At 37.5% G+C, this 27,112-nt stretch overlaps 1 protein-coding gene across 1 annotated transcript in view; it reads right to left on the bottom strand.

Moving 5' to 3' along the window:
• Positions 1-716: 716 nt before the first annotated feature.
• The window catches only part of LOC126485093 (nuclear cap-binding protein subunit 3-like), a 92,632-nt gene continuing 66,236 nt past the window's right edge, over positions 717-27,112 (bottom strand). The window contains exon 8 of the mRNA XM_050108710.1: positions 717-1,300. Within this exon, the coding sequence (XP_049964667.1) occupies positions 986-1,300 (315 nt within the window). The 3' untranslated portion in view covers positions 717-985. The remainder of the gene's footprint in view (positions 1,301-27,112) is intronic.

The following is a 27,112-nucleotide window of genomic DNA, read 5'->3' as shown; positions in this document are numbered from 1 at the left end:
TTTCACCAAAATTTAAGATGGCTGAGCTGGGAGCCCTAGGACACTTCACATGGAATGACCCTACAGACTGGTTAATTAGCACTGCATTTTAAGCAAAAACTAATTTTTCACAAATCTCAATGTTTATAACATCATATTTTCTCAACTATGTGTAGTACAATGATATAAATTTGCAAAGATGTTCAGTGGTACACATGGGTATTGAATGCAAAAACCGTTGTGACTAGAGAGGGGAAGGGGGTACTAGAGAAAAGAAATGATAAATGCCTCATTGTGATGTTTTACTGCATGAACAGCCAAAATGTAGTAAACGATATGCTTTTTCATCTTTTTGTTGGGGTGACAAGTGAGAAAAAGTTTTGTAAAGGTTCAAAATTGTGTGTGAAGACTGTCAGAAGAAACTAAGTGCTCTCATGCTCAACTACTGGATGAAGAGTTTGGGTAATTTGCACATCATGAGCTACACTGCCTCAGTACATTTACAAAATTTCTAACTGTATTACTTACCTTAACCATGTTAAACATTAAACATATTTTTATACATTTTAATAAGTAATTACTAAAAATTTCTGAATGTTTATATTGTCAATAATTGTATAAAATATTGAGAAACAAACTTTTGTTGGCCTTGGAAGCATTAGATGGGCAACCTGCAACTAGGGCAGTGATTTTTGCCCCAGGTTAACCACTTATTAAGATACATAATGCACAGAAAATTAATAATAAAAACAATTTTATTACTCACATCTACCACACAAATTTTTATGAGCACCATTCAGGCTTACCACTCATCCATTTAAAAATTAACAAAAAAATCTGTATGCCATTTCAAGGGAAGTACTGTATGAGGGAGCAAACTGAAAATTGAGACACACAAATGTATGTAACACTAAAAATCAGTCTGACTTTTTCAACTTATCTGATTTTAATAGCATATGAGTGAATATTATTTCTGTCAAAACAGAAAAAGTATAGTATACAACAGTTACATTCGATCACTTTCTAGAAATTTATAGTATTCATCATTGTCTATTTCTATTCGCAGTGGTGACTTCTGTCTTGCCTTTAGTTTAAGTGTCTTTTTTAAATTAAGCTTTGAGCGGAGATCACTTGTAGTAATAATATCGGGTGTAACTGCACGACGTGCTTTTACAAGTCGGCGACGCAGATCTTGTGATCGGCTGTGGTCACTTGGTGATGGAGATCGTGTGCGCGGTCGCCTGGTGAGCTGCTGAGATATGGCGCGACGCCTCTCCAATCGTATTTGTTCCTCATCAGCATACATCCGCATTCTTGGAACCTGAAAAACAGTGCATGATGAGGTCTCTGTTTGAAACAATTTTGACTGCCTGACTGAATGACACTCTCTCTCTCTCTCTCTCTCTCTCTCTCTCTCTCTCTCTCTCTCTCTCTCTCTCTCTGTGTGTGTGTGTGTGTGTGTGTGTGTGTGTGTGTGTGTATGTGTGTATGTGTGTGTGTGTGTGTGTGTGTGTGTGTGTGTGTGTGTTTTCCTGGACACCAGACAATACAAGGACACAGAATGGGCACCCAAATGTTTTAAGATTGTGTAGATTCACACGCATAGAGGGAAAAAGCTGTAGGAACCCTGTTTGAAGTGCGGGCTATATAAACATCCAATCTCTTTTCAAGGGATTTTGTTGAAACCGTGGCACAAACACATGCATCCACTGTTCTTTGAAATACTGTGCACTGTTACGTGAAATTCTGGGTTGTACATAAATGCAGTACAATGACATTTCCAGCCACATATTTGTATGTGATGACTACTTTTAGAACATAAGCATCCCATCTGGTAACAATTTTTGCTGTCAAATGATGGAACATAAACATAAATATAGACTGTTTAGAAAATACTGAAAACAATAGAATGGTATTGACTATTAAGGTACCTTTGGGCTGTGACTCACAAAGAAATGGACAATACAACACACCAAATTGTTTCCAGAGGAATTCTTTGTTATTCTGTAGTATGGCACTGATGGAACGATAGGAAAATATGTACTAGATTCACAGACCTACACTATAGATGCTTATAATTTTTGGATAATGGGCAGATCATGGAAGATATTTAACTTCACATACTTGTTCATCAAACAACAACAGAACATGCCAAGTAGCTTTCATTGTAGCACTGTAAGTCTAGAATGCTGGATCTTGGTTGGAAACAAGATTTGTAAAACAGGAGGCACTAATCCACATGATCCTGTGACAACTACAATAGATCCAATCATTACTATGATACCGTTGGTACACATCATCACAGTGTTGCTTATGAGTCTGATAATAAGAAGCACGGTTAAAGCAAAGCTTTATATTTAGTCACGGTGTTCTCACATTTTCAACACTCCTGTACAGACTATTTATTTTTATTTATTTATTTATTTATTTATTTATTGTTCCGTGGGACCACATTAAGGAGAAGTCTCCATGGTCATGGAACGAGTCAATACATGAAATTATAACACGATTGTAGAAACAGATAAAATGAAATATAAGAAACATATTGAGTTGTAGATTGTAGAAACAGATAAAATGAAATATAAGAAACATATTCAGGCGACACGTCGTTAGTTTAAATAAAGAAAATCAAGAATGTAACACTGGAATTTGCTTAATTTTTTAGCTCTTTCAGGAGCTCCTCGACAGAATAGAAGGAGTGAGCCATGAGGAAACTCTTCAGTTTAGACTTAAAAGCGTTTGGGCTACTGCTAAGATTTTTGAGTTCTTGTGGTAGCTTATTGAAAATGGATGCAGCAGAATACTGTACTCCTTTCTGCACAAGAGTCAAGGAAGTGCATTCCACATGCAGATTTGATTTCTGCCTAGTATTAACTGAGTGAAAGCTGCTAACTCTTGGGAATAAGCTAATATTGCTAACAACAAACGACATTAAAGAAAATATATACTGTGAGGGCAATGTCAAATTCCCAGACTATTGAATAGGGGTCGACAAGAGGTTTTCGAACTTACACCACACATAGCTCGAACAGCCCGTTTTTGAGCCAAAAATACCCTTTTTGAATCAGAAGAATTACCCCAAAAAATAATACCATATGACATAAGCGTGTGAAAATATGCGAAGTAGACTACTTTTCGTGTTGAACTGTCACTTATTTCAGATACTGTTCTAATGGTAAATAAAGCGGCATTTAGTTTCTGAACAAGATCATGAACATGGGCTTTCCACAACAGCTTACTATCTATCCGTACGCCTAGGAACTTGAACTGTTCCGTCTCGCTTATAACATGCCCATTCTGTCTGATTAAAATATCAGTTCTTGTTGAATTGTGAGTTAGAAACTGTAAAAACTGAGTCTTACTGTGATTTAGCATCAAATTATTTTCCACAAGCCACGAACTTATTTCATGAACTACATTATTTGATAATGTTTCAATATTACACACAAGATCCTTCACTACCAAGCTGGTGTCATCAGCAAACAGAAATATTTTTGAATCACCTGTAATACTAGAAGGCATATCATTTATATAAATAAGAAACAGCAGTGGCCCCAGCACCGATCCTTGGGGAACGCCCCATTTAACAGTGCCCCATTGGGACTGAACATCATTACCACTCTCAATATTGCGGAGAATTACCTTCTGCTTTCTGTTCTTAAAGTAAGAGGTGAACCAATTGTAAGCTGCTCCCCTTACTCCATAATGTTCCAACTTCTGCAGTAATATTTTGTGGTCAACACAATAAAAAGCCTTCGTTAAATCAAAGAAAACACCAAACGTTCGCAACCTTTTATTTAATCCGTCCAAAACCTCACAGAGAAAAGAGACTATAGCATTTTCAGTTGTTAAGCCATTTCTAAAACCAAACTGTACATTTGACAGCAAATTATGTGAATTTAAATGCTGCAGTAACCTTGTATATACAACCCTCTCGATAACTTTAGCAAACACCGATGGCATAGAAATAGGTCTATAATTCTCAACATTATCCCTGTCTCCCTTTTTATAAAGTGGCTTCACTACCGAGTACTTTAATCGGTCAGGAAACCGACCACTCCTAAAGGAAAAGTTACAGATATGGCTAAGTACTGGGCTAACATACATGGAACAATACTTCAGTATTCTGCTAGATACCCCGTCATATCCATGAGAGCTCTTGGTCTTTAGTGATTTAATTATTAACTCAATCTCCCTCTTGTCAGTATCATGGAGGAGCATTTCAGGTAACAGTCTCGGAACACTTTTTTCTAAGAGTGCTGTATGATTCCCTGTTGGGATTAGGTTTCTATTTAGTTCATCTGCTATATTCAGAAAGTGATTATTAAATACTGTACATACATGCGACTTATCAGTAACACGGACATTCCCACTACGCACTGATTCTATATCCTCGACCTGTCTCTGCAGACCAGCCACTTCCTTTACGACTGACCATATGGTTTTAATTTTATCCTGAGACTTAGCTATTCTATCTGCATACCACATACTTTCTGCCTTCCTAATAACTTTTTTAAGCACCTTACAATACTGTTTGTAATGGGCTACTGCATTTAGATTGTGACTGTTTCTAACGTTTTGATATAATTGCCACTTTGTTCTACAAGATATTCTTATAACTTTAGTCAGCCACCCAGGCTGCCTGTTTGTGCTAGTACCCTGTTTTGAACGTTCTAATGGAAAGCAACTTTCAAAGAGCACGAGAAAAGTCTTGAGGAAAGCATTATATTTATCGTCTACTGTATCAGCACTATAAACATCTTGTCACTCTTGTTCCTTGATAAGGTTTACGAAAGTCTCTACAGCAACTAGATCAGCTTTCCTAAAAAGTTGGTAACTATATTTAACATGTGCTGCAGCACAAAAATCTTTTAGACTTAAAATTTGGGCATCATGATCTGAAAGGCCATTCACCATTTTGCTAACAGAGTGCCCTTCTAGTAATGACGAATGAACAAAAATATTGTGTATGGTTGTTCTACTGTTCCCTTGCACTCTCGGAAAGAATACGGTTTGCATAAGATTATATGAATTAAGGAGGTCTACCAGCATCCTTTTCCTTGCACAATCACTTATACAATTTATATTGAAGTCACCACATATAACTAACTTTTTGTATTTCCTATAAAGTGAACCAAGAACCTCCTCTAGCTTTAGCAAAAATGTTGTGGAATCGGAGTCTGGGGATCTATAAATAACAACAGTTAGAAGTTTAGCTCCGTTAAATTTAACCACACCTGCACAACATTCAAACACCTTTTCAGTGCAGTTCTTTGAAACATCAATTGACTCAAATGGGATGCCGTTTTTCACATACATGGCTACTCCCCCCACACCGCAAAGAGCTCCTCGAAAAGCTGCCAGCCAACCTGTATCCTGGTAAAGGAAGCCTCTGAATTATCTCCTTATTTAAGAAGTGTTCAGATATACCAATAATTTCAGAGTCAACATCTATAAGCAGTTCACTAACTTTATCTCTAATGCCTTGTATGTTTTGATGAAATATACTAATTCCCTCATTAATCGGATACCTAAGCTTTGTCGAAAGTGGTTTCTTTGTTAGAGAGCCTTCCCTTAAGCAGGAATACCTGTCAGCTGACTTCAATCTAAAAAAGGTACAGCTCTAACACTCACAACTACCGGAATTTTCCCATGAGTGATCCCACCACCCCCACCTATGCTGTCACCTATAAGCATTGCCAACCTCCCCTTTCCACACCTGTTGAGGTGCAGGCCATGTCTAGTGAAGGAAACCAAATGACCCTGCAGTTATTTTTGAATTATTTAGATTTCCTCTCACGGTGTGACCTCATATGGATGCCGTTCTGACTTAACAGCACTTACCAGAGCACATATATTCAGATAAATATGGAGGTACATTCATTTTAGCATATCAGGCAGAAACTATAGGTATTAATGGTGCATTTTTAAAATTCGTTAAGTCATCATGTTCTGTAGATATCATCAATAACAACAACCTTCAGAGATGTTGAATGAGTCCAGATATGCATTAACATGAGACAAAGACACCATAGAAACAATCTGTGTACTGAATAAACAATAAACTAACACAAGGTGGCATTAATGCTGTTCACACTTAGGCAACCTAAATTTAATCCACCAAGTCAATAATAAAAAAAAGGCTACCTTGAGAAAAGCTTATCCCTTTATTATATAGCTGCTTTTTATCACTATTAGTAGATAATATTTAGTTAATTACACTGGTATTTTCAAAGAGAATATTAATACATCTATAAAGTCTGCTGTTCTGACCAGTTTTGCCACAACAATCTCTGTGGCTGAAAGTAAAAGAATGTTCAATAGTAAAATGTTATCACTACTATCACCCTACTTTGCATACCACAACTCTTTTAAAAAGAATCCCAAATTTTTGGGGTAGGCCTATTCTGAAATTTGCATACGAAACCATAATCAAAATCACTAAACTCAAGACCTTGGGCCACGAACACAGCTGAACTGCTCTAAGCAGTTTCATAATGGCAATCAAAGCACATCAGGTGTCCCTACAATGGAATGTTTTCTTCACAGATCTTGAAGCTTACTGGACCTCAATATATTTCCCGTCACTTTGGATGAAAAGTGCAAAAATCTGATTACTAGACAATAGCATATAAACTAGTAGGTGCAAGACATTCTTTGATTGGATATCCAAACTGAAACTTCAATCAGAGGACAGGTCATTTAAACTGCAACAAAATAAAATGTTGATATGCAAGACTAATGGCATTGGTGCTGTAGCGGGACTTTGAATTTCGCCGCGCTACACTCGTTCCCTCAGATAAAAAATATCCCGTCGCAGCGGTATGAGCGCTCGACGGCAGAGAAACTACTAAAATTGTAACTCTTTTTTTTGTTTTCTATTTGTTTCTTAATTGTCTCTTGATAGCGGAAGCTGAAGGCAGACGTGATCTGATGCTGACGTAAAAAACTTAATAGCTAGTCTTGATCTGATTGTAATGCGTAGACATTGTGGAAGTTGTTATGAAATTCGGAGGATGGAGAGAAGCAACTAAAATAAATTGTATTTAAGATCAAGACGGTTTTGTATACATTAGAAATTCCTGGACAATGAAACTTATTACAAGATTTCGGAGCAGACTTTTCACGCCGAAATGAAGATTTTTGAAGACCTGGACGCCGCATGAAAGAAGACATTTAACCTGGTAAAGGATGAACTCTTATCTACGTCATTTCCCCCTGTCAGTTACATTTTGTTATTCTCTGTTCTTTTTCAATACTTTTTGTAGTGGAAATTGGTTTAACTTTTGCTCAAAAACGCCACCAGGACCACCCCAACAATAGCTTTTCCGAATCACAAAGTCCGATAGCTTTTCTGTAATACGAAGTCCGACTTGCTTTCCAATCTTTCCTTTTCTTTTCTTTTCCCTTTTTCTTTTTTATTTTCCACTACAACTGGCGACCGAGACAGGACGCAAATTTCGGATGTGTCGCTTTTGAGCAAATTTGAAACTTTAATTAGTATTTTTTCCCAATAGAGAATATCCAAAAATCCTGAACTTTAAAAGGGTAACTAAAACACCAACTTTATTCTACCTAAGCAAATGATCATGCAACAATATTGTAAAGAATTTATGTAACCAATTCAATCTGTTTTTCTTTACATGGGAATCTACTGATGCAAAACTTATTTTGAGACCTTTTGGTGATTATCCGATGGAGATGTATTAAGAAAATCCATATTTTGATGAATACGATTTACGCAGAAGTGATTGACCAGCCACTGCAGGACAGAAAATTTAATGGTGAGTCACACAATTATGTTTCATTCAAGCATTCAATAGCCAACTGCAGAATCCATTTTTCCCTTTCCAGACATCCTGTAGTTTTCATCTACATGTTTCCAAAATTATCTCTCTCTATTGTAGTTTGTGGTAATTATAGTATTGTTGTAGCTGCATATGAAGATCGTGAATTTGACCACCAAACAGTCACTTGTTACGAAAAATTCTGTCCGCCCTGCTGCATCTTTCTCAACCATTGTTTGCAATAGAGCAACCATTTACATTGACGAGAAAATATTTCAACCTAAATTTGAGTCAAATCTTTATTAATAAGACTCATATTATTCCCTTTTGACTTACGATTATACATCCTATTACAATGGAACGTGGTAAGGTAGAGAGAGTTTTGGCAGATGACTTAAGTGAATTAGATTCATTGTGCAACCAACAAGAAAGTCCGTGTTTCCCTCCATGGACGAGTTCACAGATCAATGCAATGATTTTGCCTCAAACTCGCAACATTTGTGATAATACTCAGATGGTGACTTTAAATGACGAAATGTGGAATGGACGCGAGACTAGACCGTCAGCGCCATTGTTAACATCAATGTCAGAACCGAATATGAGACAAATTCAGCAATGTGACACAAATCGGACACAGGAAACTGACAAACTGGACCAACTATTAGAGTTATTTGCAGCCATGAAACGAAACGTTAGGCAGAAAATTGACATATTAAACCATACTATGACCGAAAATTTTGAACGGACGACAAAACAGATGACAGAATTAAATAACACCACTCAACAGCTCAGCCAGCGATTTGAGACATTGTCCGATCGAGTCACTAAACAGGAAGAAACTTTGGTTACATTCACACATGAAACAAAAAACAATATCACCCGATGTGAGAATCAGTTAACTCAAATAGTTAATGTGCAGCAGGAAGTGAACACTCGTGTGGAAGAGTTAGCTCAGGCCCACACTTCAGCTAGCTCCACACAAGAAAAGCTGACTGAAGAAGTGGGAAATATTACCCAACAGCTTACAATGGTAGTTCTTGAACAAACCCACCTCAAAGAAAAGATAGAAAAATTAGAAGACCGAGCGGACCTCGCGTAACTAAACAACAACACCAACATGGCCGAAAGAATCGTACATGAATGTAAATTGTGTGACAACTATCTGGAGAAAAAACTTGAAACAATTACACAGGACATACTTCCAAAAACAAAGATACATGTTAAAGACGAGACAAAACACATAGAAGACGAAGTGACAAAATTACGAGACAATGTTGTGCCGTGTTTGGTGATTGGTGCAAACGCATCGTCAGGGAATGACAAAACAGCTAAAACCATGGCTAATGACACAGACAGAACACCTATTGTGGAATCACCTATTTCCAATCAAAATTACAATGTGCCGCCTTCTTTTCCATCAAACGAGCAATATTACGATACGACATCTAGAGTAGCAAGTGACACAAACTACGTCAATACAGTTATGCCAACCGGCATGGCCGATGACACGTTTGTAAGACATGGATATTTCCAGACATTTTCCAGTGAGGACAAGCACAAAGTCCACCCTATTGTGTTTATTAGATCATTTGACGGTGTTTTCCCACGTAGTTGGTCAGAAGTCGATAAAATCAGATACGTCACCAATCTCATGAGAGGATGAGCAGCTAAGTGAGGTGCTGCTATGAAGCAGCGGGCCTTACGTTTGAAAAGTTTGAACAAGCCTTCTTGGACGAATTCTGGTCCGAGAATGACCAACAGAGTCTAAGGAGAGAAGTGTGCAACCCCGAGGCCTATGACCCTAAAAAAGAGACATTAAGACAATACTTTGAGAGGTACCTAGACAAGACACTGTACTGGACCAAACCAGCCGACTTGCCAGCGATAATTGACACTTTCCATACCGAGACAGATTAATAGGAGTACCGGAGGATGACGTTAAGACATTCTTAAACTTCTTAGATCAAATGGACGTAGTTTACAGAGGCGATTCACGCCATTCAAATTTTACTCATATTAGTAACCAAAATCAGCACCCACCCCAAAGGAACCGTAGTGACGGTGGTTGGTGGAACCAGCCCTCCGCGCCGCGACACAGTACGATGCCTGCGCGCAAAACATATTCAAATGGAAACGTGTATGACGGTAGGAACAACCGCAGAAATTCGTGGAATAATAATAACAACAATAATTATCACCCATATCAAAATGGTAACTACATGCAAAATGAAAATCACAGACAGTACAACAACAACCGCAATAGGAGACATGAGAATAACCGGTACAACCCAGGCTACTTTGACAGGAACAAGACATATAACAGACATAATTACCACCAAAACAATAACAATCCCAATAATCACCGACATAATATGTGGAACATGCAAAATTCACGCACGACAAATCATAACCGTCCACGGAGTCCACCGCCGTTACCCAGTACAGTTATGCACTCCCCGCCACGAAGTAGCAATAATTGCGGCGCGCCATCAACTGACACGTGGGCGCCAACCGGCCGGAATGTAAACATAGTGGAGCTGGTCAATGAACCCGGCCAAACACAGCAGACGACGGAAAACAGTCGACGACCCAGCTAAGCGCTCGTGCTTCGGTCGTGAGGTGTTGTAAGAGTGCAACGGCTGAGACGGTTTGTTTCCTCAGGTACGACGACAAAATGACAGCAGAACAGCAATTAACAAACCTATCGGGTTGAGGACCTTGTTCTTTTGCGTTCACATCCCAAGTCTACAAAGTTAAAACAACTGAACAGAAAATGGCAGCTATTATATTCAGGTCCTTTTAGAATAGCAAGCATACCTCACCCAGGTTGTTACTCCCTATAATACCCGTTATCTCTCAAGCCGAGGAGGCTGCAACCCCACAGACATTTGAAACCCTTTGTGCACTAAAAAAACATAATATAATGACAACTAATTTGAACATGAGCAAGTTGCTGTGAAAACGAGATCATAAATATTTGTATTGAATACACGAACATTAAGTTATTCAGCCTAAGAACACAAACGTTAATATATGGAAATTATATACTGCAGTTACACTTGTACACATAATTATGAAGAGAATGTAAACCCAGGTGAGTACACTTACTGAATGAGAAAAGATATTCATGTAGGAATGAGATCTACACAGGTTACGTTTGTTGTCAATTGTAAATTATAAGGTGAATCAACAACTAGTTAGTTATTTCAAGGCACTATAATGAGAGAAAATAATAGCTATTGAGATCAGTAATGACATAGGTATGTAGCAGAATGAATGAGGATGTAAGAATGAATGATCAGTATGAATGAGTTAATATTTAAGTTAATATAAGAAGGTAAGTTACTGTGAAGTAGTTGATGGAGACAAGAGATTATTTGAGGAAGATGATATTGGAGTTTTAAGAGAATGGAAGTGCCAAATGGCCCCACGTATGTGATATATTAATGTTTGATGAGGAATATGTTTAATGTATAAGAATATATATATTATGATGAATATGTGAGTAAGGAATGAGTGAGAATGTTTTGGTAATATTGTGCTACATCGAGAAGTGAGTAAACAGTCTACATCTTTAAGATTACATAAGAATTTCAGTTTGAAAGAAAACATTTGTGATGAGTTAGAACACGTGAGTACAAGGAGTTAAAGGTGAATCTATTTACAGTGTCCTCGAAAATGAACAAATGCAAGAAAAGCAGAGTGAACATAATGATGATTACAGCTGTTGAAAGAAGTGTAATAAGAATGTGACTCATAAACACATAAGCTTTAATTTATTTCAGAAGTGTAACTTAGTAACCTTTCGTTAAGTCATTGTGCGGAAGAAAACATTTATATTTCGTGTTCAGACAGGAGAATGATATTTTAAGTAACTTAAGTTGAAATATAGTTTTTTACACAGCCCTCATATATATATATATATATAATTTTTTTTTTCTTTTTTTACGAAAGTGAAATTTAGTGCCATGTTAGCCTTTATTATACTTACACATGACAGAAAACCCTGAGGAAACAAAATATAGGAGAGTTACTAAGGCCATTTTGCGACTCGTACAACACCTCCACTTAAGCAAACAGATGACAAAATTACATCTACGTTGAAGACATTTGACTTTTCAGGCTATGCAAGGTAAGTGCAAAGGAGCAGTGACTACCCGTGCAACCAACGTCGAGCAACGGACACTGAGAAAGAGACATTTTACTGTCAATTATAATACTATGTTCTTTATTTATGTTTTATAGAAAGAAGTGATATATATACACAACATACATGATGTTTAACCTTCACTAAAGCAGAAGAAAGTTCATGGTTGAACTCTTGAGAGGAAATTTGATATGTTATTATATAATACACATTATGAGAGAGTCAATCTCTGTGAGATATATTTTCCATTTGTATAGACGGTATCCACAAGAAGTGGAGATATCAAGGAAGTGCTGAGCAGAGATTTACTTATGCAAGGATTTGTTAATGTATAATACACTAAGTCATATGAACAATCACAACACAAACAGAGAATCTGTCATGATGTTACACTACACCGACTTGATGTAAGGACACTTACATTTACCCATGATTTGGTAAATTGTAAGCACCTCCTTTCACACACCCCTTGAAGGTGATGCAAACGTTATAATGTATTATGTTCTTTTTTTTATGTATTAGCTGTAGGATTAGGTAGTTTTTAGGTAGTGAATAGTTTCTTCCATTCTATCTTTCTTTCTTTCTCCGTTATCCTACCACCTCCTGCAGCTGGGTATCGTTTGTTTGTGGAATGTAAGAATATATTGTGTGACAGTAACCTTTCAAGTGTGAATAGAAAGACATGAATATTGATGGCATTACAAGCCTGGTCAACCACTAGCCATGATATGGAATCAAAAGAAAGAAAGAAATAATAAATGAAGGAAAGCCCGTGCTTTAAATATTAAAGTCTTAGATCCCTTGGCACGCCCAAACCTGAATTAAAAAAATTAATACCCCAATAAAAGAAAGCCAATGGGACTTAGTACAATTTTTTCAGTGTAAATATTTCACGTGCAGATACTTGTAAATTTATATGTATTTGTATATGTATTAAAACTTTGCATATTGTCAACATATTTTGAAATGTGACCACGAGATGTAAGCTTTCAGAATTAACGATGTAAACATGCTTGGACAAAGTGAACTTTGTTAAAATGTAAATATGGCAAAAATGTGTGTTAAACTGTGAACGTTATAAACGACGAATTTTGTGTTATTTGTGAAACTTATGGTGCATAAACCAAATAACTGTTTGTAAATCGATATAAACTGCAATTTACTTTGACGATAATGAGGATTTTCACACTGCAATTGAACGTTTGTTGGCGAGTGTAAACAACGTGATGATACACCTATCTTTGCGAACATCGACGCCGTTGTTCCTGGCCGGCCTTCAGATGCTTAGGAGACAATAAACTCAGCACCTGTCGTAGGCGATGTGGAGGCTAAAAACTGCATCGACCATATATGCCCCGGGAACAATAGTCATGAAAACGCACAAGGACCTGGAGTGTTGTGTCGTAACAGAAGACATAGACATTGCTTCAGATCACGCACACGCTCAATCTTATGGTGTCACCGGACATAACACGCCATTTATGCTGGAATAACAACTTGTAATGAACACTATGTGAGAGTGAATACTGTTCAAGACTGCCATAACACAGCGATTTCGAAACTGCCGCACGTGAAATTCGGTAATGCTACTGCGCGTGCGCAAAGACTACGTGCTGCCAGAGATGCATTGGGAAACCAACGCTGGGAGCACACAACATTAACTGCGCTGGCGAGCAGCTTGTTCAAACAAATTGTATGTAAATATATATATTAATTGTGTACAAAGGATCCAAACTGTAATAATTGTATTTAGTATATAGGTTTAGAAAGTAAGTGTTGGGAAAGATTATCCCCTATGGATGCACGTGGCCTTTCCAATGAAAATATGCATATATTGACTTTTAGGTTTGCTAGCCTGCCACGCTAAGTGTTTTAGCATGACAGTCGAGGGGGCGCTGTAGCGAGACTTTGAATTTCGCCGTGCTACGCTCGTTCCCTCAGATAAAAAATATCCCGTCGCAGCGGTATGAGCGCTCGACGGCAGAGAAACTACTAAAATTGTAACTCTTTTTTTGTTTTCTATTCGTTTCTTAATTGTCTCTTGATAGCGGAAGCTGAAGGCAGACGTGATCTGATGCTGACGTAAAAAACTTAATAGTTAGTCTTGATCTGATTGTAATGCGTAGACATTGTGGAAGTTGTTATGAAATGTGGAGGATGGAGAGAAACAACTAAAATAAATTGTATTTAAGATCAAGGCGGTTTTGTATACATTAGAAATTCCTGGACAATGAAACTTATTACAAGATTTCGGAGGAGACTTTTCACGCCGAAATGAAGATTTTTGAAGACCTGGACGCCGCATGAAAGAAGACATTTAACCTGGTAAAGGATGAACTCTTATATACGTCATTTCCCCCTGTCAGTTACATTTTGTTATTCTCTGTTCTTTTTCAATACTTTTTGTAGTGGAAATTGGTTTAACTTTTGCTCAAAAACGCCACCAGGACCGCCCCAACAATAGCTTTTCCGAATCACAAAGTCCGATAGCTTTTCAGTAATACGAAGTCCGATCTGCATTTCTTTCATTCTTTCCCTTTTTTTTCACGGTCATTTACGATTTTAAAACCCCCCCTTTTTCTATTCACGATTTCTTCCACATTTTCAACCTCTTTTCTTCCCTCTTATTTTTGTTCCCTTTTTTATTAACCACTACAGTGCGGCCTTTGCAGTATGAGCAAAAGGTCTTGGTTTAAGACAGATTCAAGATGACAAGTTGAGACCACCTCTCAATTGGATTTTTTTTGTTTTTTCTGAAATGGTACTACAATGTAATGAACCTCAAACCCAAAGTAACATCTCGTGCATATTGGTGCTATTGTGAAACCTGATTAAGTATATTTAATATGAGTATATGAAAATTGGTATCTCTTCTTTCGGACATGTCTGGAAGAACAGATACCATTGGTGATCTTAAGCTCTCTATGAATGAAATTACAATGAAATCCAGACCATTAGCTGCTTCCAGGCATTGATAAATATCAACGGGGACAGTTGAGCAATGAGTATAGTGGGCAGGGGCACTACAAATGTAGTGTGTGGATACTAAGCTGGAGATGTGAGTCCATGGGGAGTGTGCCAGAGGTAAGTCCCTGCAGTCGCACTATCTTCTGTGTCCTTGATGGCTCAGTCGGATAGAGCGTATGCCATTTAAGCAGGAGATCCCGCATTCGAGACCCGGTTGTGACACACAGAATTTCAACTGTCCCTATTGATATATATCAACGTCTGAGAGCAGCTAATGGTCTGGATTTCATTCTAATTTCAAGTACATTTAAGGTGGTGGTTCGGTTCGATGCAAATCATTTGAGAAAACCTAGCTGTGGAGAGGGGGAGGGGGTGGTGGCGAGAGGGGGAGGGGGTGGTGGGGAGAGGGGGAGGGGGTGGTGGGGAGAGGGGGAGGGGGGTGGTGGGGAGAGGAGGAGGGGGTGGTGGTGAGAGGGGGAGGGAATGAGAGGGGGAGGGGGGGACAGAATGGCTAGAACACCTAAAAGATGGAGTGAGCTAGAGGAGATACCACATATAAAGACACACAGGAAATATTCACAGAGGCTTCTGTTAAATCTTGGCGATGATGCTACTATGCCTAATGACAACTGTGCTGGAATAACAGCAAACCATTAGACAAGCTAGCTCTCTGGGATGGTACAACTAAGGGCTGAAGGGCATAAAAGACATAACCACAATTGCAAAATTCACTGTTTCTTTGAGCTTACACTGCAAGCAACTCTTATTGACACACAAGACATATTTTTTTTTTTGTTTTTTTTTTTTTTTTTTTAAAAAAAAGGACATTAAGGTTAACCTACTATCACTAGACTTGAAAAGTGCTTGCATCAGAGCACAAATATCTGAAAGGAACTAAACAACATGAGACAGTTCCACACACATTGTTGTTCTGACATACTTTCAATTTTCTGAATGTCTTGGTACTGAAATGAATAAAAGCCTTAAGGGTATAGAAAATTTATTCAACAATCAAACAAACAATGGAAAATCCACGATGGAATGCAACAATATTTGAAAAGTACAGTTACTACTCACCATATAGCAGAGATGGTGAGTCACAGATTGGCACAACAAAAAGTTTGTCAGAAAGTGAGCTTTTGGCCAACAAGGCTTTCTTCAAAATTTGATAAGATACACTCTCTCTCTCTCTCTCTCTCTCTCTCTCTCTCTCTCTCTCACACACACACACACACACACACACAAACACACACAGCCTCTGGCAGCTGAGACAAAAGCTCACTTTCCGACAGTCTTTTTGTTGTGTCTATCTGCGACTCGCCATCTCCACAATATTATTCACCAACCAGCTAGATTCTACTTTGGACTAAAGACTTCCGCACAAACTATAGAAGAGAAACTTCACTAGTGTCAATTTTAATGACACTACAACTGCATATGACATAGTAAACCACAAGTTAATTAACACAATATGCAACACATTTTTACCAAAAATTTAATTTATAGGCACCTTCACAAAAAATAAATTTTGAGACCTTCTCATTGGAAACTGTATTACATTAACAACAACAAAAATTGCAGCGGGTAGGTGTTTTTTCCTCAGATAAGAAAATAACTGCTGGTTGAAGAAGATGAGATGGAAATAAGTAACCAATCACGAAAAGCCATGGAGAATCCAATAATGCTACCTCCAATATTTGAAGCTGAAGTGTGTAGCACGGATGAAACAACTTACTTGAACATCTTAGAAAACGAAAAATGTAACTTAAATGTTGATCTGTCTAAAGTGGGGGGTGCACTCAGCCTCGTGATGCCAATTAAGGAGCTACTTGACTGAACAGTAGTGGCTCCGGTCACAGACAACCATCATAATGACCAGGAGAGCGGTGTGCTGACCACATGGCCCTCCTATCTTTTAGAAAAGAAAACTACAGCATCTGAATTGATTGTTGATGTGTCTGCCACGATTCATAAATAATAGCCAATTTAATTGAAAAATTTTTTGGCAATAGAAAATTTGTTTGACCTATGAAAAATCTTGAGCCAACTGGCGAGATATTTTGTCATTACTGGGGTCTTAAACAATTTTAAAATTTGTGCAGGGAATGACTATCAGCAAAGGCCATTTAGGAAAGAGGATGCACACATCAGTTTCGTGGTCCCATGCCAATTATCAAATGCTTTTTCACACACACACACACACACACACACACACACACACACAAACACACACACACACACACACACACACACACACACAGTTGCATTCTCAATGTTGAGGCTTTTGTATAAAGAACGATTTAATTTTCAGACAGTGACTAGACAGTTTTAGCTTGGTACTGAACTACAGTGAGCGGCCTTTAAAGTGGGGTACTATTTAATTGTTTAAATGTTAAATGTTTTAATGTTAAAGTGGAAAGAACTAAATCTGGTTCGAGTATAAACTGAAATTCTGTTGGCTTATTTAGTGTATAATAAATAATGTAAAATGGAATGAACAGAAAAAAATCACATGAAAAGAAAGGAAACTTCTATAAAAGTTCTATGTTATCATGTCAGAAGACAAATAGGAGTACCACTCGAAGACTTGTTTGTCTAAGTTTTTAGTGAACCAATCTAACGAGGTAATTATGTATTTCAATGTGGGCAACACTGTCAGTTGATATTTTGTTCACTTTATGGCAAATATAGTATGTGGTGCTGAACTTTCCTTACTCTAAACTTTATTTGTAAGTAACAATCTAAATCATGTTGTTTAATTTTAGTATCTGATAAGCAAATTTCCAATTCCATTTCATTAATCAGAAATTTCCTTCTGCACCAATCCCCCTACCCAATGGCTCCTACCCCTGTTACCTGCTTCACTTCATGACTTGCCATATGCACCCTCCTACCACCACCTATAACAGCTTTGTAACTGACAAAACACATACTATCAAAGGTGAGCCAGATCTGAAATAACACGTCATATACCAGCTGTTATGTAAACACTGTTAGGCCTTCTACATCGGCATGACTACCACCAAATTACCAATTAGGACGAATGTGCATAGGCAGAGGGTGTATACTGGCAACTCACAATATCCCGTCATAGAGCATGCTCCCGACAGTCGTGACCTCGGCGCCTGTTTCACCATATGCGTCATCTGGATTTTTCTCCAGACACCAGTTTCTCAGAACTCCGTAGGTGGGAACTAGCACTCCAACATATCCTTGGTTCTCGCCACCCACCTGGCCTTAATTTATGTTACTTTCTTCTGTCTCAGCATTTCTTCATTGTAACTACTCTTTGCTTCACTCCATTTTAGTTTTCTACACCTTTCATTGTTTTACCCATTATTTTTCATCGTCCCCCCTTGGACCTCCGTTACATACAACGCACTTAGCTTTTTTAACTCTTATTAACCCATGCATGATGTTTAAGCAGTAATCTCTGTCTGCATATTACCCTGTCTTCCACCTTTAAGCTCTCATGGGTGACTTTCCCAAAATCTACCCCTTTTCCTAGACCTCTCCTGTCCTTTTCCTTCACCCCTCCTCCTCCCCCTTCAACCCTTCTGCCTGAAGAATGAGCCACTGGCTCCTAAAGCTTGCCAACTTCAATCATCTTTTATGTGCTCATTCTGACTTGTGTTTCAGATAACTAAATATATATGTTTGTGTTTTCAAAATATTTTGGGTCAATTGAAACAGTAATCATCAGTGTTTTTTCAGAAGAAGGCCAAGAATTTGATGGAAATGAAGAATCACGTGGCACTATTGTCAATCCAGAAGATTAAGCTGTGATTACACCAAGTATAGGAAAAATTATGCAGTAATTTAGATTGTATGCATGTAAAATGTGTTACTTAGAAAGCGAAGAGGTGATGTTGCTTCTTCTTCTTGGGGGGGGGGGGGGGGGGGGCAGGGGCAGGTGTGTGTGTGTGTGTGTGTGTGTGTGTGTGTGTGTGTGTGTGTGTGTGTGTGTGTGGAGGAAGGAGAGTGAAAAATAAATTTGTTTACTTTAACAGATGAAGTCATGAGATGATGTTAGAATGCTCCTTGTTACTTCTGAGGGTACCAAATTTAGATTTAAAGGCATTTAAACATGATGGCAGTTACGTTAATGCATTAACAAACCAAGCCCATAAACTTAATATTACAATGAAATAATTAAAAATATAACAATTTTAATTTGAAAAACAGAATACAAATAACAATTCTTGTAGTATTTTTTGTTTTTGTACAAAATGAGACTCTTCTTTAACCAGATAAATTTTGCTTCATATTCTCCTAGATCCAAAACACATTTTGACATGTCTATATTCATCCCAAACAACAAAAAATTGAAAAATAATAATATTAACACTGCTGTTTCTATTTGTCCCTCTCTTTGGGGTGAACAGAAACAACATTTTTGTATTTTCTTTTTTGTTATAAAAGCAAAAGCTGGGTCTCAAATCTAATAAGTCTGAAGTTAGGCACTACACCTGTAATCCCCTATGCGATTTTCACATTCCATTTAAAATTATGAATTTTTATTCTTTCAAGGTTGAAAACTATCTATCTACCTCCTTTTACAGTAGTAAACAAGGAGGAGAATGTATTTGAAATGTTTAGGCAGATCATAGAAAAAATTACCAAAGTAAAGAATGAACTCAGGCAATCAATAGGTGATACAAATTACACAGGGAATTACAGAGGGAATCGGCGTTAAAAGGGAAGGTACAGAACTTGTTTTCAATAAATAAAGAGTTCAAAGGAAAATGGGCATGGCACTCTTTAGAGTGGATGTTCAGGATCAAATAGGGACAGTGCCTTGTGAGAGATCCAAATATAAACGTGATTTGAATCAGATAATTTTTCAGCTGGATACAAGACAGAGCAGGTTTGCCAGAGAAGTACCCAAAGCAAGACAGCAGAGAGACCAGAATTTTGCCTGGATAAGACCAACAGTAACAGAAGTAGATAACATTAATCAAAAGGAATAACAAGTCATCACATACATTAAGCAGGTCGGAGATTGTGGGGATGGCAAAACTGCCAAGACTCAAGAGTTAGGTCTTAGAAAAGTTACAATCGAAAAATTGTCACGATCACAGGCGTGAGTTTGCCAGCAGTGGTTGGTTCAGTGTTGTTATCCTGGGTTTAAGGAACACAGAAATATTTAATAAAAGTCTTCTATTGAGGGCAGGAAGCTGGAAGAACCACTGTTTCGTGTTAATCTGCCAGTGGTGAGCAGGAGTTTAGAGAGAAAGACAGCTAGTGCAGACAAAACATATTTTAGACAAGATTAAATATGAAATAAAGAAGGGAGATATACACAACTTTCCAATATTTGAATCAAATGGTGATGTCCATCCCACTCACTGTCTTCCTAAGATGATCTCTGAATGCAATACCAGAAGAAGAGCGAGATGCCTCGCAATGGGGCATCACATCACAAAGTTAAAGAGAGTTTCATCTAAGTTGAACAAGTTTCACAAGGATTTAAATCATAATATTAGTCAAAAGGAGCACAAAGAAACTTACACTTTAAACTTTTTAGCTTGAAGTTTAGACGTGGCAAACTGGAAACTTTTCATCTGTTATGTCTTCTACTCCTACCAATAACCAACTTTTTCCGAATTTTCATTCTATTTTTGATATAATTGCACATGAATTATGAAATATGTACGTAAAGACTTCAAACTGTTATTTAGGAAGAGATTTATTTAAATTTGTTATCCAGTGAGATATATGCTGATTTCAGTGATGCAATTTGTTTTACTTGGAAAACATAATGAGGTAATTGGCAGAATCTGAATATTGTTATCATTCATTTGAAAGCAGTCATTCCACTCATTCTGAGAACATATTCTGAATTATACAAACTAATTAACTCACGAGATAACTGACATTGAAAGTTTACACATTACGAATTTTCCATTGACAATTTTACCCTTACACTAATAGGTTCTTAACTTTGACACTGTACTTTTGTTGCTATACTTTTTTTCTGAACCAGATACACTCCTCAACACTTAATTAAGCTAAGAATTTAGATTCTGAGTAATTTATCATAATGTAAAGTTATTTTCAAGATGGATGCCACACTCGCAGGTAGGGTATTCACAACCGAGAAGTGTAAGATAATTCTGTACAATTTTATAATTTACAACACATGAAACAAACAGTTATTTAAGTTCAATTGCAAAATAATGAAATCTAGCCCAGATGATTTTCAAAACGGTATATTGTTTCTGTATTAACAAATATCTGTACACAAGTCATTAAATAGCTCACCCCACCCTAAAATTCCCATCCCTTGCATGCTATCAACTGCATAAGAATTATGTCGAAAAAGTCTGTGGGGTTCAGTTGACATGCAAGCATATCTGTGAAAGTCTGGGATCAGACAGCTACCACTTAACAGCTTTGTTTCACTCACTTGTAAAAGACTGCGATTGTCAAGTGACCGTGTAACATTTACATATCTTCTGAAGTCAGATGGAATAGTAAACACACAATACCTAAATGTGAATGTTTCATGAAACCTTCTTACTGGATATTTCAATTATGTTGCTGACCTTTTACACAACAATAATGGGTGCACTGTGTTTGTTATGGTTTATTGTCCCTGTGTCAAGTTTTTATTGTGATGTGCAAAAAATAATGAGTCGCTGTGTTAAAGCCTTTTAGAAGGGGAACTGCAATTCTTTCTACCTGTATATATTGTATATCGTATAGCTGCAATTGGCCATCTAGATTTTCCAAGTGTGAATAAAGTGGGAAGGAACAACTTACTACTGTGTGGCTTGAATGACTTGGCACTATCCTGTCTAAAGTCAATTTTCAGGATGTAATTTTAAAAACATCACGACTGAGACTCTAAGACATGTTGAACTGAATGTGAAACAGGTAGGGGAGCTTCTCAAAGCCGCATAGAGAAATGCTGGGAGGTTACCAACATTTTGTAGAATATCCCTTGGATGAAGCTAAGTACTTACATGAACCAATTAATAAATCTCATTTAACAGAAATAATCACCATTTGTTTACCTAATAGAGTGAGGACGACAATGGCTGAGGGAACGGTTGGACAGTATTGGGCAGTTACTATACTTTCTAGATGAGCTAGAAGATAAAAGGGTTGAAACAGAAAGAACAATTTTATGGATCTCAGTACAGAAGAAAACCATAACTAAAACAGAAATAATTCTAATGGAAGAAAAACGATTGATGTACAAACAGGCAGAATTATAGTTACGAAACAATAGGGCAATGCAAATAGTAGAAACTAAGTAAGAGAGAAGACTACAAAATCAGTTGCACCAAGCAAGAACTTCAAGTGTCAACCAGTCATATAAAACAGCTTTAATAGTATTCCAAGAGAACCAACCGTTCAAAGAAGAGGTGTTGGAAGTGGTGTAAAACGAAGCCCCCACAATAAATAATTTGTGTGCAACACAAGCTGCCATGGGGAAAAGAACAGATACAGTTGTGATTACTGGAAGTTGAGCTAGTATGACATCCAAAGGATTTTGGGAAGGAAATCAGGAAAGTGTAGGTGCCCTTCACTCCCAGTAACAGATTCTAAAAGAAGGAAGGTTGATGAGGAAATTTTACTTAGCTTTGACATGGATGAAATGAATTTCCAGCAATCCATTATAGTCACAGCAGATATGAATCTGAGGATCTGACTGTTTGGTACCTGGTGGAATAGTACTTGACCTTCAGAGAGAAGTACTAGATGCTAACAGCAATGTTAAAGTTAAGAGCATCACATTAATAATGCTAAAGGTCAAGACAATAAGGAAACTAGCCTGCATATTGCCAGTACTCTCAGAAAAGAAATAAGGAAATTCTTTTCACTGTTTAATGAGTGTTATATAATAGTATGGTATTTCTTTCTGAAAATACAGGCTTTCTGTATAATAATAATAATAATAATAATAATAATAATACATGCTTTCTGTGCAATTCTAAAGTGGTAATACCAGAAAACTCTAAACTCAGGAAGAATGGAAGACTTAGACAATACACAGAATTTGTAGAAATATATACATGTAGAGCGAAAAGAAAGTAAGATAAAATAATTTCACTTGCAAACAATGAAATTGTTATTTCAATTTCACATGTAGACTCTGAAAACCACGGTATGGATAAACCAATCACTTCTTTGAATTGTGTGTGCTCAGGGTTGGTAGTAATATAGGAATGAATAACACATGGCAGTACCATCAACATGGTTGTATGTAGTTGGACAACTTACTGGTCGAGAATGTAAAATTAATCATTAATTTAAGAACAGAAGACATGACAAAATTAGCTAAGGAAAGATTTAATGATAAACTGTAAAAATATTTTCAGTGAATTTCTGGGAACCATGTAGGGTAAACATGAACATATACCGAGGGATTCCGTATTTTCAAGCGAAGGTGGTCAAATAAAAGAATGTGAATGGAATCTCAACAATGACAAACACCTTGTAATAAATACTGGACCAGCCTAGCAACAACCATCCCACAAAAGTTGCGATCAAAATTCTCTCTACACGATTTAACTTATTTCAAGATATTATTTTGTTTTCCTGGTGAGAGATGTAACAGTATTTTAGCCGCTTTCACATGTGAATCTACTAAACTTGTCACAGGTGCAAGATGGACAGCGGCCACTCCAGTGAAGATGAGGAACCACCGAAGAGTCGCAATCATTTGTCAGTAGCACCATGCGGAGTTACCAATGCCATTTACCGTTCTCTTCAGCTCCAGAACACTGATGAAGACCATACGGACGAATCCATCAGTGAAGTCAACTTAGCTGAGAACCAAGACACACCTGTCACCCATCAACCTATGAAACAGCAACATGGGGAGGACCATCAATTGCTCAATAAAGCTGATAAATTTCCGTGTGTAGCAACCAATCGGCCTATAAGGGATCCACAACAGGCAGTTTCACCTACATGTCCAAATGGCAGCCAGCCTGCAGAAACAGGAATTTGAGTAAAATCAGCAATGCAGAGACTATAAATAAGCACCCAGTGAACATGTGAGAGTTACATGACAGCAGTTGTTTTTCAGTGTTCATGGAATGCACAGATAAAAACACTGGTACGGTACATCTGATCATACTCGGCAAAAAACTCACACAGGACAGCAGTAACATACAAAGCCATGCATTTGTAAGGAGTACTGCCATCTTCGGTGTTATGATGTAGTAATATACTTCTTTCTCATTGCTGATTTCTGGAATTTTTGGGGTTAAGTGTGTTTCCTCTCCGACGGCAGCTTTGCCTTGCTATTAACACCAACAATGCCCAAGCGCTAATGGTCACGTGCATGTATGTGAGCAGGGAATCATCGATGAGAGTCCACAAAACGCAGTCATGTCAAATATAAATTGTCTGAAGAATTTGCAGATTATGACTTGAAGGTATCACGTCGGTTTGTAAGGCACAAATAATTTATGATTTGGTTTATTCCCAGGTGCACATAATTATTTATGATATTTGAGGGAAAAAAAGTACTGTGGTTGTTGGCCAGTAACTTCCATTGGTGGAACATATTAACATTTAAATAGATACAGCTCACTTCCCAGTAGCAGTGTTAACCTGTTAATATGGAAAGGCAATGTAGCAATGGTTACTTGAGCAAGAATAACTGTTAATAAAAATAGTGTATGAGTTTTGGCATTGTCTGAGAATGTGTTATGTGCCAAAAGGTTAATAAAACAAAGTAATATTGATTATACTGTTATTTATTCTTAATTGAGATTTTCCGATATTAAAGTATAAGAGACGTGTTTGTATCAGGTTACATTGCAATGTTCTTTTAATATCTATGTGTGTTCTCTCTGTAACACTCTCCTACATGAGTTTGATAGCCACAAAATTAACTCAACTAAATATGTTAGAGGAGATTTAAAGTTGGCATGCAGTGTATGGACCTTTTGGTGAAGGGAAGGGTTTTGGGACACAACAATGGGAAAGTTACAGACACATATGAAGAGAGTAAATAAGTATATTACTGCCAAGGAAATCACACGTGAAAATGAAAATCTATCGCATTTTGGACTGCAGTGGTTCGGGATGACCAACTCAATGATGCACATGGAATGGTGTAGTTTTCTGCAACACACCACAGCACAGCAACCAACAGTTGCAGAAATAAATGCTAGTGTCGCAGGAAAGCCAACTGTGCTTAGTTTGAAATTGCATCTGGAGGCTAAGTTTTGAGTTATTTAGGTGTAACAATCTGTGTGGAAGAGGTAGTAAGGTTTGCATTTTGTAATTATGACTTTCAAGTGTGAAGACACCTTCTCTATAGGAGCAAATAAAAGTACAATTGTTAATATTATGGGCTGAGAAAAAATATTATTGGCTGAGAAAAGAGGGAGAACATGGTAGTGCAGAATTCGAAAAAAAAAAAAAAAAAAAAAAAAAAAAAAAAAAAAAAAAAAAAAAAATTCCAGTTCTGAGGACCTTTCTATGGTGCTAACTGTATACAATCAGCAAGAATCAAAAGTGTGACACACCTGACACTTCTACTTTCTCATTCCCTACATTTGTAGGCCTCACATGCTAAACAAGAAATGAAAAATTCCACTGATTGCAAGAAAATGACAGTGTACTTTGCTGCTAGCACTACACATACAGTACACTACCAGTTTTTTTTAACCTTGTACGCACAGTTTGAGACGATGTTCCTGGAAGAATACTGGTATGAAAGCATGAAAGATGAGAGTTTAAATTTGTTTTGCAATCTGAAGTATGACAAAATATACTCATAATTTTCAGGAAAGGAAATGGAATGAAGCCAGTACCTTGAAGTTCTGTATGAAGAATGTCACACTGTGTGCTGTGTACTGCAACAGCTGCAATAGAAAGTTTGTAGTCATTTGATTGGTGCAAAAATTGAAATTGAAGAACAGATAGGATAAATATTTGTACATATCAAAAGAGAGGAGAAACAACGGGAGTCACAAGGAAACAAAGGGGGAGGAAGAATAAAAAATCTCTATTACCAATGTGAATGTGCATGAGATGATTACAGCTTGCCTAATTATAAACCAAGGCCCACAAGAAAGATAGGCCACAGCGTGTACGTCACAAAGGTAGGGCTGAGCTAGCTCGCTCGTTCGCTCGCTCACTCAAATCAGCAGACAAACTGTGTTTCTATATTTGTTAGCTCATACTTGGATATTTACGTACAAATAAGAATTTAATATTTTACTGGAGTCCTCCATTGTGGAGTTGTACTGTTTATCAGTCCTAAAACGATCTGAAGTCCATAGGCCTACTAACGCTTTGTTAAGATTGTACTGTATACAATAAAATTAAAATCATGCCAAAATGATTATCGGTTGCATCTTCTATGAAATGAGGACTGTAAAGCAGAGGAGACTAAACGCTATAAACAAGCTGTTATACCATATATATCGAGCATAGATCTTAACTTACAGTATACTGCCCAGTTGTCTATTTATTGTAGCACAAGTAATCAGTAAGACATCATAACAGCAGATTCCAGTAAAAGATGCAATTCTTGTTAGTACGTTAACCCCCAATTAACAGTTAACAGGTTTGGAAACGCATTTGGTCTGCTCAAGTGAGCAAGCAAGAGAGCAAGCTCAGGCCTACCCTTGTGATGTACGCGCCACGGCCCGTCTTTCTCATGGGCCTCATTGTACACAGTGGTACAGAAGCGCGTGGAATGACAGAAGAGTGAGTGGCCAAGGTCAATACGAAACATAACATGCAGAGCCGAATGGAGATGTTGCCTGAACGATACACAGAAGTAAATACTATATTGTGGAAGAAGAGAGACAAAAAGAAGCAGAAGAAGATGGTGAGATGGTTGCCAATGATCCGACTGAGGACAATGTAGGCCAGCAAGAAGACTGAGTGGTAGTTATAAAATAAAGGACTATCCAATTTTTGTGAACAGTGATTTATCTAGAGTTTATTTTTTCCTATTGGTGTTAGTGTACTGTCATTCTTGAAAACAGTAGAATTTTCCTTCATTATTTAGCTTGTGAGGCTTACAAATGTAGGAAGTGAGAAAATATACATGTCACACACTTCACATTTTGATTCTTGCCGAGTGTAAAGACACTTAACTATATTACTGTTTACGTGTCACCTTGTGGCAGGGTCGTGGAGATGAGAATCCCACAGAGCAGTCCAGCACCACACCACACCAAGTCTTGCTTGGTGCAATGGACAATCAAGCAACAGGAGGTGTGCAGATGGACTGTGTGCTTGCTCTGTT

The sequence above is a fragment of the Schistocerca serialis genome, chromosome 1 (assembly GCF_023864345.2).
Source record: "Schistocerca serialis cubense isolate TAMUIC-IGC-003099 chromosome 1, iqSchSeri2.2, whole genome shotgun sequence".
Taxonomy (NCBI): domain Eukaryota; kingdom Metazoa; phylum Arthropoda; class Insecta; order Orthoptera; family Acrididae; genus Schistocerca; species Schistocerca serialis.
The sequence above is the reverse complement of the archived record's forward strand: the minus strand, read 5'-3'. Positions and strand labels throughout refer to the sequence as shown.